We start from the raw sequence: 20994 nt of genomic DNA on the forward strand, positions 1-20994 counted from the left end.
TTAGCATAGAATTGTAAACTTTGTGTAATTTATTTTAAAAACATGACTGTATTTAACTGGCTTGCAATATTCACGAATGTTTATTAATGACTTAATAGTTGTGCAAGTTGGTTCCAAATAATTGACATTTATGTTATTTTATACTTTGTGTGTAAATATTTTGTCCTTTAAAACTGGCCTTTCTAACAATTTCTTGCTAGTTTGATGGAATACAGTTGACTTTTTCCTAATGTTATTTTCTATTGCAAGCTAAATAATGTATCTTCATCATCACTTAACATACATGGACATTCTTCCAAGGTTTCTTTGTACATGATATTATCTGTCTTCTGGGGAAATTGATATTGTGTTTCTCCATTTCTATTTTTACTATCTTGTTTCTGATTGGGTTGCTATTTCATAGACACAAATCTCAAATACTCAAATGTTGTTTAGCACCAAAGAAAAAACATTGCTGTTTTACTTCTGAATTTAAATAAAAATTCTACATTTCTTTTTGATATTTTTTTGGCAGAGAGACTTTTCTTTTATTCATAGTTAGATAAAATTTGTTTCTATTTGTCATGAGTAGTTGTTGGATTTTATGACATGATCCTAATCATAGGTGACAAAATGTCTTCAATTTGCCAGGAAATTTTTATGACATAACCAAATGATACAGTGTCAAAATGAAGACAGCAGTGATTGGCAGAAGTAGAAAAAGAAATGGAAAAATAAATACATAGGAAAAATAATACATGCGAACAGCATAATTAGTAACTTGATCTCCTAGAAAAATAAAAAGCCTAGTTACCATCAGACTTCTGAATATTCATTCTATCGGTGCTGTTCACTTGTGTTTTATTATGTAACTGAAATCACACAGTTCTCTGAATCCACATATACCTTTGTTACACTACAAAAAATTCAGCTACATGGGTATTTACATTTTTGGTCATTGAATAGATCATTCATAAGGCAAATTTCACTCATACATGCACTTTATATACATACACACACATATATACACATGCACATATACATATGTTTACATATATACACACCACACATATACATACATATCAAGTATACAATGGTTTTTGACCACAATTAGGCTTCTTTTTAAAGTCAAGTTGGTCTTTTCTTTTCTTACTAATACAGTATTTATTTGTCTTCTCTCTGTCAAACCCTGAGCCAGTCACTTTCCCCAGACTTCCTGGGGAGGTACAGGAAAAGGAACATACAGGACAGACGGGACACAAAAGAACTACGGGAGGTGAAGTGGAGACAACTGCATCACAATGGCTAAGAGGATGAGAAAGGCCACCATTAGGCAAAAGAGCCCCATGGCCTCTGAGAGGGCAAAGCCCAGAATGGCGTAGGAGAAGAGCGGTTGCTTCAGAGAAGGGTTCTTGGCATAACCAATGATGAGGCTCCCCAAAACAGTTCCAATCCCAGCTCCAGAGCCAGCCACCCCAACAGTAGCAGCCCCAGCCCCAATGAACTTGGCAGCTGTGTCAATGTCCCTGGAAATGACACTGGTTTGGAAGCTGCAGCTTGGGACAAGTGAGGTCAAAGCACATGGGACTGCCAAGCTGCTGAGGGCCTCATCTCTCCGTGTCTGTGGGTTCAGCTCCACTGCAGACAGAGGACGGCTCAGCAACTGAGAGGTGCTCCTGACCAAGGAGTGGGTGGAGATGAACCTGGAACAGGCATACGTTTTCAGGCGTGAGGGGCCAAGGCAAGAGAGCTGCTCCCAGGGTAGAGAAGATAGAGAGCAAATTGGCCTTTTCTTAAAGATGTTTTGAATAGAGGTTTGAGCAGAAGGCTACTCAGCTGGTCAGAAGACTGACAGCATTGGTGTGGGTTTCTTTAAGATTCCTAAGCACCTTCTTCATTTTTACTTTCTGCTCAAGACATTCTCCTTTCAACCTCAGACACCCTGCCATTTAACTTCTTCATTTTAATTTGCATTAAATAGTTACAGTGTTCAATTCCTGCAATTCTGTTAGCTTCTTCTCAGAATCTACTGGGGCTTGACTTTAAAATAATCTCTTAAAGATTTTTTCTCTTTGGTCAAACATCAATAAACCTAGCTGTTATATGAAAGATCTGCCAAACACAGTGCCCTTCATCTTCATCCAGCTTTCTGCCTTCTGTTGTTGCTATACCTGACTGGTACAGCTGCTGTCAACCTGCAGATCTCTGTATGTAAAATGCACTGGGCTTCTTACTGAAGTGCCTGACTTCAGAGAGGGTTTGATTTTGCTTCATTGAAGACTGTAGGCTGCAATGCTCTTGGATGACTTGACATTAATATCTTGACCGGGGCCTTTTACATCATACAATATTGAGAACTCTGTCCCCCAAACCCATCTATACTCAAGAGAAGTAGGTGTGTCTCTCCTTTTGCCTGTCTATATGGAACTGGAAATTATTCCTTAATTATTATATGCACACATTGGTATGCACATGTCTCTCTCTCTCTCTCTCTCTCTCTCTCTCTCTGTGTGTGTGTGTGTGTGTGTGTGCTTGAATTCATTTTAAGGCAATTAAAGTGCAAAGTAATGGGTTTCGTCATGACATCTTCATGATACTTTGTTTTATTATTCTTTCTCTCTGTTTTTGCTCTTGCTGGTCTCCGTCCCGTCTCCAGCAACCTCCCTTCTACCTCATGTCACATAGATTCTACCTCCATCCAACACCTCACTCTGCCTTCTATTAAAGACCGTAAGACCCTTCTCTTTTCTCAGTCCTTTTTCTAGTTACACATTACACACACACACGCACGCACGCACGCACGCATTGCAGTCCAGGGGCAACATTTGAAAGCGCGCATCTGGCTTTGTCTTTCTGAGTCTCTGTCCTTTCTTCACATAGTAATCATTTCTATTGCCATCCATTCTCCTTCTATGGGATCTTTTTTATTTTCCAGCTCACCATCTCATGGAAGGCACTAATTTTTAAAAGCGTTTTGTTGTGGTGCCACTTTAAGGAAAAAAGGTTCTTCCTTTGGGAGTTTAAACCAAGAATGAGCCCACATTTGAATCCTCCAATTTCTCCCTGCATCTTTTATCTGTCCCAGGCAAAGGGCTCGTTCTATACCAATGAACAGCACAGAAAACATAGAATGGGAAAGGGATGAATAAACTCTTACATCACCATCACCACTGTCAGATTTACTTATTTATTTGTTTATTTACCAACCGAAGTTCTTGAGTGAAGAGCTTACTTTATGGCCTGTTGGTCCAGAAGAGCACTCAAACCCACAAACACATGTCTTAGCCTAGATCCACATGTTGCTCCCAACGTTTATGGTGGACACTATCTTTTCTGAAGTTTCTTTCAACCTAATGGCTGCTTTCAGCCAGTAAAAACCACAGCACGCATACATCATTCTGCGACAGTGACGTAGACGAGTTTGTAATTTAAAACCGAAGCTATGCCTTGAGCTTAGTTTGTAGAAGTTGATCACATGGAAAGTCCAAGGTGTGGTAAGATGGGTCACATTGTCTTCTGAAAGACAGGTGAGGAGGGCAATGAGGATGCAGTTTGAAATAGGCACATCATTAATGTGATCATAAGATCAGGCTAAAGTTCAGGGTTTTGAGGTCCAGAGATTTTCAGAAAAGTTATTCCTACAAACTTCACATTTTAATTGGAATACAAAGTGATATGCCTTTTAACTCCATGCATCCTTCCTTTGGGTGATCTCTCCCCTTGCCCCTCCCGCTTCTCGCTGTCCAGTTCTCTGCATGTACCCTTCTGCCCCAGATTTACTACCTTTGTATTTTCCTGTCACATGTGTTCTGTGACACACTCCACTTCCCTTCCCTAAACCACCTCCCCCGTCGTAGCTCCTTTCGGCTGTCATTGCCTGTGCCCACTCAGTCCCATGAATGCATTCATCTAAAGATCAGAAACTAGGATCTGCATATGACCCCAGGTTACCTTGCTAAATAAATTATGTTCTAGTTCCACACATTTTCTGAAAATTTTTTAACTTAATTTTTTTCTTTATATCTGACTAAAATTCTGTGTATATATTTCATTATCTGCATGTTGGTGGAAATCTAGTCAGATCCCATTTCCAAAAATAGGTTCAGGTTTGCCTCAAACTCATGATCCTCCTGCCTCATCTTCTTCAGCGTTTCCTTATCAATGGCTGTTCAGAATCTAAAATCAAACCTTGCCTTAGAAGGTATCTATAACTTTACTAGGCCGAGTGGTGTAGAGGCTTTGTATCTTACCTCCTACCACGTACAGACTTTGAACCCCAGGTTTTGTATCTTACCTCTTACTAAGTACAGACTTTGAAACCCAAAATGCTAAAGACTTAAAGAAACATCCCAAGCTGATGAGGCTTATCGGTTATCTTAAGTGTGATACTGGTCCAAGTTGGTACTAAATGATGCTGGCTTAATGCTGGACTCACCTTGTCATCAAATGCCCTGCAGTTCTTAGTGCAGTTATTTTTTATATATCCACGTGGTCAGTGTTAGAAAGTTGACAATAAGCAGTGGATGGCCCACCATCACTGTCATGGTGCTGGAGAAAATTCCTGCATGGTGTTCGCCACTGTCTTTATTTCCGTGCACATTGAAGATATAGTGAGATCCCTTGTAAACAAGTTATTGTACACTGCTGTGTGGGAGATAATAATTTTCTTCATTACATGACAAAATTTGTCATTTGAAATTGCAAATTTCTGTAAAAACTGCTTAAGTCACAAGACTTCCAGAGATTAATTTGAAAAATTAAGATGAACATTGTTTTACAATTTGCTTTTGGGCAGTTGGAGTAGTAAAACATGTAAATATTTAAAATTTTTGACATTTAAAGTATTCATCAGAACACTTTGTCTAAAATTATATAATATATAATAAGTTGTTAATTCGATGGAAAAAGATAATGAAAACTGAAGCAAAATTTACCTTAAATATAGTTTAAGAATTTTAGAAAGTTATTTCAAAGATAATCATTCCTATTGTTAAAATAATGGGCCGGATGTCTCAGGGTTTCCATTGCTGCAATGAAACACCACAACCAAAAGCAACTTGGGAGAGGAAAGAGTTTATTTGACCTGCACATCCCAAGTCACAGTCCACTGAGGGAAGACGGGACAGGAACTCGCTCAAACACTGTGGGAACCTAGAGGCTGGAACTTCTGCAGAGGCCATGGTGTGTGTGTGCGTGCACACACATGTGATTTACTGGCTTGCTCCTCATGGCTTTCTGAAACTGCTTTTCTATGGACCGTAGGACCACGAGCCCAGGGACAGCATCACTTGCAACAGGCCAGACCCTCCCACATCAATCACTAATTAAGAAACTGTCTTGTAGCCAGATTTATGGAGGCATTTTCTCAATTGAGGGTCCCTCCTCTTAGACAACTCTAGCTCTTGTAAAACTGACCTAAAAACTAGCTGGGACAGTGGGCTAATGGCTTTTCAGTTGGAGGGAGGGCCTGAAGCTTTAATTTCGGATATTACCGCATTACTGAAAACAACTTTTCTAGGGTAAATGATGATTGATATTCACTGAGTCATAAAGTTTTATTCTATCTGACAATTTTATTTTGCATGAAGTTTATGTCCATCAATGTTTGAGCAGCCATAGAGCTTTGGGGACACATACGGCGAGGCAGTCGGGAACTCACAGCTTTATTTCTGAATGGAGACTTGTGAAGCCGGAGGGGCCGTGTTTGCCGCTTTTCTCGTTGCTGTAACTCAACACCTGAAGAGAAGGCACTTAGGTGAGGAAGAGCTTCTTTAGGCTTGTATATTAAGAAGCAGATAGTGTTTCATCTTGGGAGGCATGGCAGCAGAACCATGAGCTGCCTGGTCATATGACATTAGCAGTCAGGAAGCAGAGTAGGAACAGGAAGTGGGATCGAGCTATAGAACCTCAACATCCTCCCTGACACTGACTTACTTCTTTCAGTGAAGCTCAACCTCCTAAAGGTTCCACAACATTTTTAAATATCACTAAGCTGGGACCAAGTGTTTGCATACGTGATCCTAAATGGGAGCATTTCACTTTGCTGTGTGACTTTTTCAGGGGAGATGGGTACAAACATTTCTTTACCCCAGATAGGGCACTGACAACAGACCAAAGAAATTCCACCCAAGTCTAGCTTAGTGAAGTGTGAGTTTGTAGGCACCCCTTACAGGACCTTGTGTGACTTCAATGCTACTGTATCACCAGAAAGCCCCCTGAAGCATGGTGACTCCTCACCAAAGCTGTCTCTGCATGGAGTTCTGTGTGTAGTTCATTTGATCATAGTGTCACCCCTTTCCTGCAGTGATGTGAAGCTTAGTTGATGATAAGTTGCCCTCTCCTGCAATCATTGATGCTTATTTGGCTTGGGGGAGGGACTTTATGAGTCTTGAAAGTTTTAGGATCTTCCAAAGACTAGTATATTTTGTTGATTTTCTGAGTCTTAAAGAGCCCCTCCTCCCAGCTCCCTCATAGAAAGGAAGGCTTCAGTTTGGAGAGAATTGTTAGACAATATTTAAACCACAAGGGAAGAAAGGGGACTGGACTGGCAGAGAAATGTCCTAATCTTTGAGAATCGAGAGCAACATCTTCGTTATGTTGAGTTCTTGGAATCGCAGAAATTCTTATTCTAGTCAGAACTTGAAAGATAATGAGTGACATCTTTATATCATAGGTTATACGATGCATTGATATTCCCAATTCTCCTCTCACCTCTGTCTTCTTTGTAAAAATCCTGATGCTGATGAAATACATATATTTGTGACATTAATGCTTGTCAGTATTTAATCTCAAGGAGCTCTCAATTTGCTAAAGAAATAGTCAGTCCATAAATTGCTAATAGAGTTCCAAAGGGTGGCTTCTTAAACCATTCTGTCTGTCACCTTCTGTTTCCCAAGAATGTCTTATATTCCCTGAGTTAAGAATTTGCATCAGTAAAGATTGAAGATTTTTGTCTTACCGACAGCCCTGAGGACATTCAAGGGCAACATCCCCATACTGGGAAGTTTGGGAGAGTGATGGCATGCATTAAGGATATTCAGATTGCGACTTCTTCTAAATGAAAATTTATTATTTCATTATTCCAGAGACTTCATTTATTATGATCCCCGGGCCTTGAGGTAATTGAAGACAACAATAATCATCCCTTCATGTGCTACATATTATGGAGTGGTTCATTTTGAAGGATTCCCAGATGTGTCTCAGACTGCTTATGAAGTTCAGGGCACAGCTCAGCAGTGAAGGGGACGGGAGTTAATACATACATGTTGTGCTTCCCCTATGAGGGGACTTTGCAGACTTAAAATGCAGCAGAACCTCTGCACTGTTAAAGGTGTAAATCTTGCCCAACTCACAGTTGCCATGGCAATTTGATACTAGGGGGAAGGGTAATAATAATGACAACAACGATAATAGATAATTTGCTTATCTGTTCTAATAAACAAGCCTAGCAAAAACTGTGCTATGTATGTATGCAAGAAATGTCAGACTTCCTGGAATTTTTAAAGAATAAATGAATAATAAAACACACTACCCGCCTGGAGGTATATAATTAAAAGTTATTGTAAAACTAGGCTCTGGCAGCAGTAATGATGTAAAAGGAGGATTGATCATTATGTATTCCTTCACTAGACCCTTCGCTCCTGTCAAGTGTTAAATCAGGTTATCATTTAGGCTTGCCATGATCAAGCTGTTTGACAATCATCTTTGTGCGGAGGTTGAGCTGCATAAACCGGTAGCCTAAAGACAGTGCTATTGGTGGCAGTCATGAGACAGAGGTGGGGAAATGAGAGCTATGGACCACACCTATTCCAATTATATTCACTTACCAGAGATGCTAATTCTCCTGAGAACGCAGTAACACCTCAGATAGGAACCTTGTGAGTTCAGTTTTGGTCATACAGTTTGTCAGTATTGCTTTTCAAAGTTGCATCCCATCTGCCGGTCAGCAGAGCAAGGCTGGATCAATGAGATCTGCGTGCACACACCACCTCTGAGTTTCCCCTCAGTCACCTGCAGTATTGATATATTATTCTATTTCCTGAAGCCTCGGGTTCATATCAAACGTTAAAGTGGTAATAAGAGTACCCACTGTTCAATAGGTTATGTGGCTTCTATGTGTATAGCACATAATGAAATTTAGAAACATCAGCAATGCTGTTGCTCTAGGGAGACAGTGATCTTGCTGAATGATAATATTTCTTCAAAAACTCTTTCTTAGCAGTAGCTGTAAGGCTGTATTCTCTGCTGACCCCTTTGATGAGCCAGAAGATGTACTTCAGGGTATCCCTGACATTTTTAGGTAAAAAATAAATTTACTTGGCTATTTCTAGTCTTCTTGAAGATATCTCACTTGAGCCCAGGGTAATAAGCCAGACTCCCAAGTCTGAGTGCACACCCTCCCCTCCTAAATCTGACTGTGTGGGGCATTGGAGACAGGAGTCCTCATTGGATACTTCTTCACCTAGCACGTTGAATTTTCTTACAGTGTTGCAGGATGTTCCTAGCTGCCCCAGAAAAGCAAAGAACAAGGAGCTAAGGAACAAGGATGGTCATGACTGGTTAGCTGCGGTGTCCGCCCTAAGGATCTCCAGGTAGAAGCTCTGGGGAATCTTTGGAGTTCACTCTTCAGTAGAGTTGAGATGATTAACCAGTCTGGACTCTGTTCTCATTCACAAGACATGGTTGGTGTCTACAGCTTGTCCTAATGGCCTGACTGGTCTCAATTTAGGATGACTCCTGCTGGCCTATTCATGTGCCCTTAGCATCAGCTTTTGAGGTCATGGCTTATTTTTATGGAAGGGACCACACACACACACACACACACACACACACACACACACACACAAACACACTAGCCAAATACACAGGATATATATGTGATGTGCAAATACTATAACTTTTTCCTTGGGGGATACTGTGTATCAATATTTTCAGCATCCGGGAATCTCCTGGAACCAATTTCCTGTGGCTCCTGAAACATTTGCAATTTCTGTTTTCTTATAAGGGATACAAAGTGAACAGCTATAATGAAGAGAACCTTAGAAAGCAAGGCTGGGAGAGTTGTCACCAGGCAGAAGTTCTGTTCATTAATTGCATAGTTGGTTTCCTTCTTTCCTTCCTTCCTTCCTTCCTTCCTTCCTTCCTTCCTTCCTTCTTTTCCTTCCTTCCTTCCTTCCTCCCTCCCTTCCTCCCTCCTCCTTCTTCTCTCTCTCTCTCTCTCTCTCTCTCTTTCTTTTTAAAATTATTTTTATTTTATGTGTCTAAGTGATTTCTTTGCATGTATGTCTGTACATCATATGCATGCAATACCCATAGAGGCCAAAGGAAGGAGTACTCAACAATCATTTATTTACAACACCTTAGCCAGTTATGAGTAACCACCACCCATTGTCAAAACAAGTTCCTCTGATCATGTCAAGAGCAGCAGTAATAGAAGGGCAGTCTGGTGAAGCCCAGGGCAAGCCTCCATTATTATTCCACTGCAATCGTGGGACTTAGGAACATTAGTAGTACCTATTTCCTAAGTGCCTCTACCAAGTGAAACAGGAAAACAATCCCATTTTAACATCTTATTATTGCAAACCCATGCGATGTATTGTTACAGAATGAAATCACAACTGAATTATTTCGATGTAATAGTCCTCCTGGGACGTATGTGGCCTTTAAGTTTGAGTGTGATAGCTTTAGATGGTCGTGAAGGTTTGGAAGTCATGTGATTATAAGTGAAAAGAAATGATGCAGAAAAGAACAACTTGTTGAAAAATTGCATCCTTGATAGCTAGTGACATATTGTTTTTTTTTTTTTTTTTTTTGGTTTTTCGAGACAGGGTTTCTCTGTAGCTTTGGTGCCTGTCCTGGAACTAGCTCTTGTAGACCAGGCTGGCCTCGAACTCACAGAGATCCGCCTGCCTCTGCCTCCCGAGTGCTGGGATTAAAGGCGTGCGCCACCACCGCCCGGCTTAGTGACATATTGTTAATGCTTGTTGTAAGCGCCCTGAAGGCTTTGCCTTTGGTGACGTGATTTAGATAGAGAAGCCCTGGGTATCAAAGCCTTGAGAAGAATGACATGTATTGAAAATGATATTTCCCTATTTTGAAAGGTTCCTACTTAGAAAGAACACATGTGCCTATAAATCTTAACCGAGAACCGGAAAGGAAACATTGTGTAATTTGTAAAATTTCAGCGATGTTTGAGGATGCTTTCAGGTTAAAGAACACCTTGAAGTTCTATTGAAGGTTTTTGGAAGATAGCGTTGGGTTTTTGCAATCTAGAAATCATTTCATTGCAAATTTCCGCGAATATATGAACCATCAGTTTTGAAATTCAGCTGAAGTGTGTAACTGTGAAGGTTCCATGGAGAGGGTATCTTACAGCTTATGTAGGATATTGTAAGAACAATGTCTATAAGCAAAATTCACTTTGGGATTTTATTTTTGCAAACCAGGTATTAATATCATAAATGACATTATCATCATTGAAGTATGATTTTCCTTTAGCTTCCTTTGGATTGAGTTAGTTTATGCCATAATGATTTTAACAGTAGGATTGTTGACATAAACTGGTTCTATTAAAAAAAAAACTGTCCCTGCCCTCAGTCAAAGCATAGGGGTATGTCAGGGGGACTAGCCACAATCAGAATCTAACTACCATGCTGATTGCACTATGACCTCCAGTGAAGAAATACATTCATACCAGAACTACAAACTAGAAAGCATCACAGGTCTGAGAAGCGCAAACCTGTGATGGACACCCCATTGTATTTTTTAAATGACCCACAGAAATGATATTATTATCAGGAAACATCTTATTCAGTTAAAAGTATGGAGTGACAGGCAAAATAAGAAAAACATAGCACTAAATAAACATTATATTTAAAAATACTTTTCATAAAATAGATTCATGATTTGTCAAAGAATATGTAGTTGTTAGGACCAGCCAAGGAAATGACAATACCTTTATACTTTCTATTATACAAATAAACTCACTTTGATGACAATAAAATATTATAACTGTTGTTAATTTTTTAATAACATGATAGAAATTAACACAAGGAGAAAAACTTGTGAATTAGAGAAGAGACTTTTACCAGCATCCTTAGTTCAAACTCTGGCTGTGTTCTTTTATCTCTACAGCTCTGACAGGCTGCTTGCCTGTCTGCACATGGTTGTCTTCATTTCAAAGTGGAGGAAATATTGTTCCTCTCCTCAAGGGTTAATACAAAAATTTAATTATCTAATATTTGCAAAATACTTACAGTACTTAATTATACTGAATGCCATATACTATACTCATGTCTCTTTGTGTGTGTATATATGTGTGTGTGTGTGTGTGTGTGTGCATGTGCATGTGCGTGTGTGTGTGTGTATTTGAATGCTCACAAGATATGTGTGGGCATATGTCTATGGGGGTGCATGTGTATACATGTACATGTATATATGTGTTTGTAGAAGCCTAAGGCTGGTGTCAGACATCTCCTTCATTGCTCTCCATGTGGTATATCAAGACAGGGTGTCTCACTAATTTTGTTGCTTGGGTTAACCTGGATGCCAACTTGTGCTGGGGACTCCCTATTGCTTCCACGCGCACCTACATTTGTGGCCATCCAGAGATCCAAGCTTTGGTCCCCATGCTTACAGAGGAAGCTCTTTACCTGCCAAGCTTCATTTCAAACCCCACACATCCTCAAACAAGCATTTCCTCCTATGTTATGTCTGATAGTTATTTTTCATTTTATACATAATAAAATTTTTCTGCATTTCTAATATTTTACTTTTTAAAGCTTAGGTCATTTTATTTTATATTTATACTGAAATAATACACATATATAAACTGTTTTATACTTTTAGCTTGCTTCTTGCTTTTGATTCTTTTAAGCAAGATCATTGCATAATTTTTGTTACTATATTTGCAGTGGTCCTAAGTTTGGTGTAACTAGTGAAGGGTTGGCTTACCTGTGAATCCTAGCACATGCATTTGAATATACCTTTCTCATTATATATTGCTTTTTTAAATATCATACTGCCTTTTCAATATTTCTTAATGAGCACTGTCAACACCCTTTCCGAACTCCTGTTGTACCCCATGTTTCCGTCGTGCTTTTGCCAATAAAAATCACCCTCATTTGTCCAGGTAACATTTAGCTTTCATTTTAATCCCTTCCTAGAGATCAAGTGGTTCACAATCTTAACTACACTTATTTGATAATAGTGTCGGCAAGAACTTGCTAATACAGGCGTGAGTGTTAAAATAGGGTTTAGAACAATGTGTGGCAATTACAGTGGATAGCAAGGTCAGGATACTGGCTTTGTCTTTTGTGTTTTAAGATAAGTGGGAGATGGAGCAGGTGAAACGAATGGCACACTGCCATTTCCGGCTGCAAGGGAGCAATTGCTATAGAGCCGTGCTATTGGCACTATAATATCTGTATGTGTCCATGTAAATATGCTTGCGTGTAATTATGTGTATAAAACTGTATTCATAGATACATGCATGCATATACATTTCATTCATATACATGCTTTATTTGTTATCTACATAACTTTATGGGGCAAGTTACATTTTAATTGTATAGATGGAGAAACTGAGGTACAGTGTTTACAGCCTGTTTAGTTTCAATGGCTGTAAGAGGGAAGCCTCAATTCGATCTGCTCTTCTGTATCCGCTTGACACAGAGATCATGTGTCTTGGGCTTGCAGAGAATTCCTTCCTTATGGGGAAGTATTGATTTAACTTTTAACAGCATTGTGAAGGTTGAGTCAAGCCATTTCTTTGAGGTCATCTGAAGGTTGATGGAGTCAAGCTTGAATCGGACTGGACTCTGCTTCCTCTCCAAGTCCCTTACAGGTCTCGTGTAGAGCAGAGACATTTGTTTCTCATCTACTGTGTGCTAGTCATCGTCCTCCTACTATGTGTGTGTGCATGTTTGTTCATGTGTGCGTGAATGTGTGTGTGTGTGTAACGACAGACCAGGAATCAGATGATGTGCCAGAATAGCCCCAGCCTTCAGCTCACAGTGCTTTGGTCTGTGAGACCTTCTTCACCCCATATTCATATATAGAGGCCAGTAAAGACAAGGGCGTCCCGAGAGCACTGTGCTATAGGAAGTCATGGCATCATTAAATCTTTCTGCTAAAATGACAGAAACTGTGTGGCACATGATATATTAGAGAACATATATATTAGATATATTAGGGTTGTTAGTAGTAACTTACCCATCGGCTGTACATGTCCAGGGAGCAGCTCACCAGAGTGCCGCATATGCAGAGTGTCTGAAGATCTGGATTCCGTCCTAATTCCACACCCAATTAGCTGTGTGACCATGTGGTGTGAGTGGTGTGGGGCGTGCACTTCTCTGTTCTGTGATTTACTTATCTGGACGGAGGAAAGAAAAATCTATCTCAGGGCGTCAGTGTGGGAAAGACTTAGGATTTGCTGTGCTCTGTGGATTGGCTCTGATCCACTCAGCACTTATCCAGGCTTCCCACCTTCCGCTGACAGCATCTTATAAGATTTTCCATTCTTCACTTCATTCGAGATTCTTCCATATAAAAGCACATTTTTTTTGCTGATTTTTTTAAAAAAATTCTAGCTAATGATAAGCTCTTTGAGAACAGCTGCTTTATTAAATATTTAATTTGGAAGAAACCAACATTGTAGAGATGCAGAAACATAGACATTCTCGCTTCCAGTTTAGTTCCCTTTGCCCCTGAGGCTGGGTACAGGCAGGGCGGTCTGCTCAAGCAGGTTATCCACTGAGAACTTTAGCTAGTCCCAGTCAAAAGGAAAGCAGACGAGAGAGGGAGGGAGGGACCTGTGTGAAAAGCTTCGAGTCTGCTTTCCTGTGGAGTGTGATGGATCCTCTCAATACGATGTCCTTTCTTCAGGTGTTCCACACAGCTGTGTTACCTGGTCCAGCCATTTCTATGCCTTGTATGCCAATGATGACGTTTCTACCAGGTTTTGTGTTTTTTTTTTTCCTGCAATGTTGATTTAAACTGAATAGAACACTATTTCTTGTTTCATGGCACCCCTTACATTTATTGTCCCAAGCAGCTAATAATTTCATAACACAAAGGAGCAAACCTATCACGCCTATTTTAAAAATTGCACAGAAAGCTTCATTGGTGAGCAAGTTTCTTCTTTCAGAAGGACTGGTGTCTGCTAGTACTGTTACAAAAAGGACTGCACTGAATTGTGCTTCGAGTCTGCAGCAAACAAACTGGGGGCTGGGAGCCCATGTGTCTTGCAGATCTGCTTTTTCTTTTTCATTGGCTTTAAAAGACTATGTAAACTAAAATTTCTATTTAGTGTGTGTGCATATGTGTAGGTGTGTGGAGGCCAAAGGGCAGCTTCCAGTAATCATTTCTTTTCCTCTACCATTTGGATCACGGGTATGGAATTCAGATTATCAAACTTGCCAGAAATTTCCTTTACCTCCTGAGCCAACTTGCTGTACCTTCTTCAGTGTTTTCCCCTTAGTATTGGTTTTTTGTTTGTGTTTGTACATGTGTCCGAGTGTCTGCCACATGTGTGTAAGTGCCCCTGGAGCCATGACGACGGCGTTGGATGTCCTGGAGCTGCAGCTGCAGTGGGTGTGAGGAGCCAGATGTGGATGCTGGGATCTGAACTCAGGTCTTATGTAAGAGCAGCAAATGTTCTTAAACGTCTGAGACATCACGCAGGCCCCTCTTCAGTCTTCGAATTCACTGAGTTGCTGAGGCGTTTTGTATATTTTCCTCTGGAAACACTGCAGGTCAGAGGAATCAATAAAAGATGGGAAAGCATGTTTTAGTTTGTTCAAAGGATCTGCTGCTTAAAAATAAATTGGAATAGCATCCTGACATATAAGAAGTTCCTTATGAACACTTACTGTTTGCCTTTGTGTTCAGATTACTTTACCATGAAGGGAAACTATGCGAGGAGGTGACTGTAAGGGGCCCACACCCTACTCTTTCAGGTTTCCTAGGCTTGTGTGGGCAGAGGACGAGGGTCTTTGAGTACAGGGCCATCCTCCCAATACTTAGTTCAGGCACATGCATTCTAGGAGTTCAAGAGTATGTGATATTTGCTGTCATTTTTTTTGAAATCTCTCTGATTTTTAATGAAAGCATAAACAAGCCATGGCATTCGTTTTGTTAAGTCACTTACGAGGGTTTCCAACGTCTCGCGTCTTATCATCTTGAAGAAATTCAGCGTGGTTTTTATTCTGCCAGCAGAGTCTATGTCATGTACACAGCACCGCTCGCTAATGGCTCGCAAGGCCCGCATGAGAGTGTGCAGTGTGCTCATTAAAATTACAGCAACAGAAACGGCAGAATAAATTGCCACCAAGTATTTGACTCTGACACTTATATACATTTCTTCTTGACATGCCTATGGGCATGTCACTGTAAATTGTCCATGAGGATCGCAATGACATCTTTATGGACTGAAGTTAGAGCCCCGGCCTCTCAGCTGGCTAAGCGATGACAGCCTAAATGAGATCGGTTTAGGAGTAACTACAGATTTCTGCTTTGACAAGTTTAGGTAGAAGCTTTCCTAAATACCCGGAGAACTTAGAAAAATAGATGAGATAATGAGGATGATCAAATGATTTTCAAATATGAGAAATGAATGTTAAGACCCCCACCCTAGAATGATTAAACATGCAAAGATTGTTTCTATTTCTATTATGGTAGGGCCTGGTGGCAGCTGTTCTGGGGCCCTGCTATAGGGAAGCCCCGAATGCTAAGGAATGAATTTTTGCGGAAGGTTGCATAAAATGGAGGACCTGTGAGGGCAGAGACACATAGCAGGCTCACCAGAAGCTTCTGAGGTGAAATGGTTGGTGTCTACCATGGAAGGACGGTGTGGGCTTTTGACCCGATATGTCCACCTGCCTGTGGACCTTATTTCGTTATTGAGGGAATGCTTGAGTGATTTTACTTGCTACAGTAATGTCACATTTATGAAGGGGGGTGTCTGGGAAACCGTGGATTTCAGAGCAGACAACACTTCCTTTAGACATCTAGAGATTCTAAGAGATGTAGAGGTTGGGAGAACACAGGAAGAAGAATGAGACGTAGCAGTGCACTGGTGAGTTCTGATAGTTCTGACAGTGTCTGATAGAGATGGACAGACAGAAGGGTGGAGGAGTCTGGGAGTGGGTAGGGAGAGGGAGAAAATCATTTATGGGGAAAGAAGAAAGATGACTGAGGACCGTGGCTGAGGAGCAGATGCTCACAGAAGATAGGAGGTAGTAAAATCAGGAAAGGTCATAAGGGGAAGAAGGTATAATATAAGCAGAAGGCCACCATATTTGTGAGGAAAATTTTTCATTCATGTTCTTCAAAGTTTGGTTGCTGCATGGTACTTCAATGGGCTTTAACTTTTTTAAATAGCAACCTAGTGAAATAGGTAATATTGTCAATAACTTATAGAACCTAAAAGGATGTTTGGTTATTTAATGGGAATGGGCATTCCCATTCTTCAAGCTGCAGGACTTCTTTAAAATATATTTCTAGGGCAAGAGTTCAAAGAGGAAGCTTTACAGTGATCTAATAAGACTCTACCCTTCTTATTCTAGCTTTGTTTTGTTTTTTAGAGACAAGATCTTAGTGTGTAGGCCAGGGTGGGCTCTACTCAAAGTCCTTCTACTCCAGCCTTCCAAGGGCAATGTAATCACTGGGCCACCATCATCTTTGCTGTCTATAATCTGAAGAATTTATATTGGTATTTGTTCAATATATAATTATTTCTACTTTAAAGTGAAAAGAATATTTTAAGTAATGTAATAATGCCATGGAGCCATTAAATCTGTCCTTGACAGTTTGTATTCTTTCCATAACCTTGAATATTTTATTAGCCAGGCTAATTTGCTAATGTATTTTTCAAAATGCAATCTATCTGCCCAACGTAACCCCTGGAACACACTTGACAGTTGAGTAAGGAAAGCTTCTGTATGATTAAATAAGATCCAAATTTGTCAATCAATGTCAGATTAGTGTCCAGGACCTATATATTGTTCTTATCATGTTTCAGACATGGAATATGCAGTGCATCAAATTAAACAGTGTCCTGATGTTGTGGAGGAACTGCAGTTCTGAAGCGGGGGATAGCTAAAGGTGGTTGCTATGGTCATCAGAGGCAGTACTGACTCCTTTCAGTGATGGCATCAAATAGACTAGAGGAGGGGACCTTCCACCATCAGCCAGCATCTAAAGACCTGCATATGACAAGATAAGTCTGTGGCTCTGGGGTCTCCTTTAAGGAATTAGTGAGAAGCAATGCTTCAGAGTCCTGTGTATATCTAGATACGGACCACTCAAAGGAGAGATGGTGGCAGATAGAGATGGAGCACTCAAAGGAGTGATGATGATGGATTTCCGGACTCAAACATAATTGTAGTAGACAGACTCTTTGAGAACTGTGTGGAACTTCTCTCCATATCAGTTATGCCACAGAAAGGATTCCTGAACATGAAGTGAGCGATGAACAAGCTTCCGTCCCTTGGTGTCCTTGAGAAGCATCAAGGGGAGGAGGCTGCCTCAGCTTGAGGCATAAATGAAGGACTCTATGGGGACCGTTCTGGCCTTAAGGGGTGAAAGCATGTGCTGAGCCTTCTCCAAAGCTGGGTTGGATGCTCTGCTGAGCCCTCTGTATCAATCTTTTATCAAGAAAATACCCCCACAGACTTGTCCATAGGGGAATTTGATGGAAACAGTTCCTCAGCTCAGGGCCCTTCTTAGATGACTCTAGCTTCTGTCAAGGTGAAAAATAAAACAAACAAAAACAAAACAAAAACAAAAAACAACTAATACATAGATATATGTTCATATTAAAATTTTCATAGAAGTGAAGTGTGCAAGAACGGGCAGGTATAGCAGGCAGACATACTGACAGGATAGCTACAAGGCCTCACTGAGAGGGGAGCCTGTGGGAAATCCTGCAGGGGGCTGTGGGGGTGCTCCCTTGGGGTAACATAGCTGCAGAAGCACAAATGCTGAGTCTCTACCAACGAGCTTACTGTGACTGGCAGATAAATTGGGGGGCATTAGAATGGACCAGGAGACTTAGAGCCTGCGGATTGATTCTGGCTCTGGCCCCACTTTGAGTGAGGAAGGGAGTCATGGGGGTGTTTGCCTGCAGAGAAACGGTCTGACGGATGCCTTCATAGGGTCGTTCCGGCTTCCTTCTTTTCCTCAGGAATACATTGGGCTACAGTCCACCGGGTTTCTAATGGGCACTTAAACAAATCAGGGTTTATCTTTCTCCTGCTTTCCATTGATGTTGTAGGGTTTTGGAATTGATTCAACTTTTCTGTGTTGTATCAGAAACCCAAAATCTTTTGTGTTTTGCTTTTTTTTTTTTTACATCTTCCTTCACACATGGACTTTTGTCCTTGTACCTTTGCCTCATTATGACAGGATTTGCTGCTGTAGCTCCAGATAGCATATGCATTTTCAAAACAGAAAGAAGGAAGGAAAGGCAGCACCGATCACTTTTCCTTGGAAACACTCACCTATGTGCTCAAGGCTGTCCTCAGTAGCAAGTCAAAGGATCTTCATTCCTAGTTACAGCAGAAGCCTAAGAAAGGCATAAAAGGGAACTGGGGACCTGTCCTGGCCAGTCAGGACTCTAGTGCCTAACCTTCTCTTGATTCCTACAGCCTCGTGGTTACCACGGCAACATATATTCTGACATATGTGGAGTACCACACATATACAAACCACTCAAACCCCACGTTCATTCACGTGCACGCACACACACACACACACACACACACACACACACACACACACACCACATGCATGTGTCCACACCATGCCTGCACACATTCACATACATATACCACATGAAACCCTTCCCCCACAGGTTCCGGGTCTTCACTTTTTCAGGATTGCTGATGTTCATTTTCTCATTTGCATGCAGTAATTGATCCTCTGAGGAGGGCCAAGAAGGGATGTTCAGCTCCAATTTTGAGAATAGAAAGAAGCCAAAGCCCCAAAGTGAGTAACTCACAGATGTTAGTGACAGGGCCAGGGCAGAGCAGAGAGAGGTTGTGGACTCTCACCACATCTGGGACCTGACTCTGGAGTCCTGCAGAAAGGGAGCTGCTTCTAGTTTCAGCACAGAAGATGGATGGCAGAAGGACCCCTATTCTCTCTGAGGCTTACAGATCATGATTTCTTTATGGCTGTCCCAGAGCCCAGCTCCTCAGGGGAATGCAGGAAACCGAGGAACAAGAATGCACATTTGCTGTTGAGGCCACAGGTTCATCTTTTGGCCTGCATGCAATACAGAAGCAGTGCTGCTGGGAATCCATGGGCAGACTCTGAATCGTCTCATTGTCCTGCTAGACCCATGCACACGCATCACTGATGTCCCTGTTAAGAGAGTAGGTTTTCATTAGCTTTGTCAACTGCAGCTCTTCCTCTCAAGATAACAATTACTTTTTGCCAAATCTGTGATTTTCAACACAAGATTTTGTTACAGCCAAGGTTTCCAAGTTGCTCTGAGAAGCAGAGCAGCCGTTGCTCTGTGTCAGACAGGTATTTGTGTGCTTGTCTGTGCTCACAGCTGGGAGCTGCTGTGCGCTCTCAGATCCATCTTCTGTCCAGGTGTGCATTCACCCTTCCCTCGCGGGTGACAGATGCTATTTTATCCAAGAGACCTTGGGACTGCAATAATTAATGACCCAAGGCGCCAACTTGGTGATGAAAGAGTACAGCAGTGTCTTAGTTTTGGGTATGAAGAATACAGATGTATCAAAATGAGAAGGAATGGAATTTTCACTTATTTATGAAAGGAAAATGCAAACGGCATTTGGTGTTTCCAAGAGTGTGTGTGAGGTGTGCCATTTTTCACATTGTGTTTTACAGATAAATTGAAATTAAGAGATTATTAAATGACTTAACAGTTACACTCAGCTATTAATCAAATCCTGAAATCTAGAAGCAGGCATCTTACTCTGCAAGTGACTGGCAAACCTCTATGGAAAAATGAGATATGGGGATGCGGTTCTATGGAGGCTTGTGGACTGAGATCATAAGCAAGTGTCACCAAGTTTGTCTTGTAAATGGTCCTTATGATAGCCTGTCTCAAGTAAGGGCCTGCTCCTCAGGCCAATAATATGAATCAAGGAGTAAAATGATTACCAACCAAATATAGGCACTAGGGTACCGATCCCTAGCATCTATAGACTTCGGGTGGACATGGGAACTTTCCTGTATCATAGCACAGGAGGCAGAGACAGGAATCCCCAGAGCAAGCTGGCTACCTATACTAGCTGATAGTGAGTCATCAAAATAATGGACTGCATGCAGTGAAGGAAAATATGCACTGTCATGGCCTCTATAGACGTGCACACATGTGTACACGCACAGCCCCCACATATGCCTACACAGGTGACCATCACACACACACACACACACACACACACACACACACACACACACCCTTCCTGGACATCAGTGAGGTGTTCAGCAGAAGGGGAAGAGTTTGGAACCCTGTATTGCAGTGAGTGCCTAGACTTGTTTTCTGCAAATGATATTTTGAGTACTGTGGCTCAGAACTGACATGCTATAGCCAGAATGAGAGCAAGTATTCAGGAGGCTTCTGGCCTTTTGGCTGAGTCCTGGAAGAGACAGAGATATTCTCCTCACAGTCACAGCAAAACACCGTGTTCTGATGGATACATTATCCATTTATTCTAATGTGGTATTGAGAAGCTACAGGTGGCCCCTACAAAGCAGCCAGTGCTGCCCAAATAGCAGCACAGAGGCAGAGAATGCACGGCATGCTTTATTCATGTCTTCCCTTTACTTTGGTTCTGTAACATTTTATTCCAGTCACCCAGCCAGACACATTAGAAGTGGTTCTCAGAGGATGCTAAAAATACTGCTCCCATGACTACGATTGCTCTTCCTTCCCGTTGTTCTTTCCTCTTGATCCTCAGGAGAGACAGTGCCTTCTGTCTTTGGCCTTTTTCACAAGCACTGATGGTCTGGGTTCTGAGTTTTTGCCTCTCTGGCCAA

At 41.2% G+C, this 20994-nt stretch overlaps 2 protein-coding genes across 3 annotated transcripts in view; one reads left to right on the plus strand and one right to left on the minus strand.

The window, feature by feature from the left end:
- Window positions 1–20994, plus strand: part of Tmem117 (transmembrane protein 117) — a 425555-nt gene that overhangs the window by 154864 nt on the left and 249697 nt on the right. The gene's annotated exons all lie outside the window — the stretch shown is intronic.
- LOC121441511 (ATP synthase F(0) complex subunit C2, mitochondrial-like) lies at window positions 1247–15247 on the minus strand. The gene is made up of 2 exons (XM_041642751.1): window positions 15128–15247; window positions 1247–1729 (listed from the first exon to the last, which is right to left on the minus strand). The coding sequence occupies exons 1-2, from the start codon at window positions 15245–15247 to the stop codon at window positions 1247–1249; spliced, it is 603 nt and encodes a 200-aa protein (XP_041498685.1).

The sequence above is a fragment of the Microtus oregoni genome, unplaced genomic scaffold (genome assembly GCF_018167655.1).
Source record: "Microtus oregoni isolate MIOR12 unplaced genomic scaffold, Mior012 000077F_ref0000221, whole genome shotgun sequence".
NCBI classification, from domain to species: Eukaryota; Metazoa; Chordata; class Mammalia; order Rodentia; family Cricetidae; genus Microtus; species Microtus oregoni.

Excerpts from the sequence above, each read along its gene's own strand:
- LOC121441511 (XM_041642751.1), bottom strand. The coding sequence starts at position 15,247 with ATGCGGGCCTTGCGAGCCATTAGCGAGCGGTGCTGTGTACATGACATA. Across the intron at positions 1,730-15,127 it reads GCGAGACGTTGGAAACCCTC|CTCTCTTGCCTTGGCCCCTC; the intron begins GTAAGTGACTTA and ends CCCTGGGAGCAG.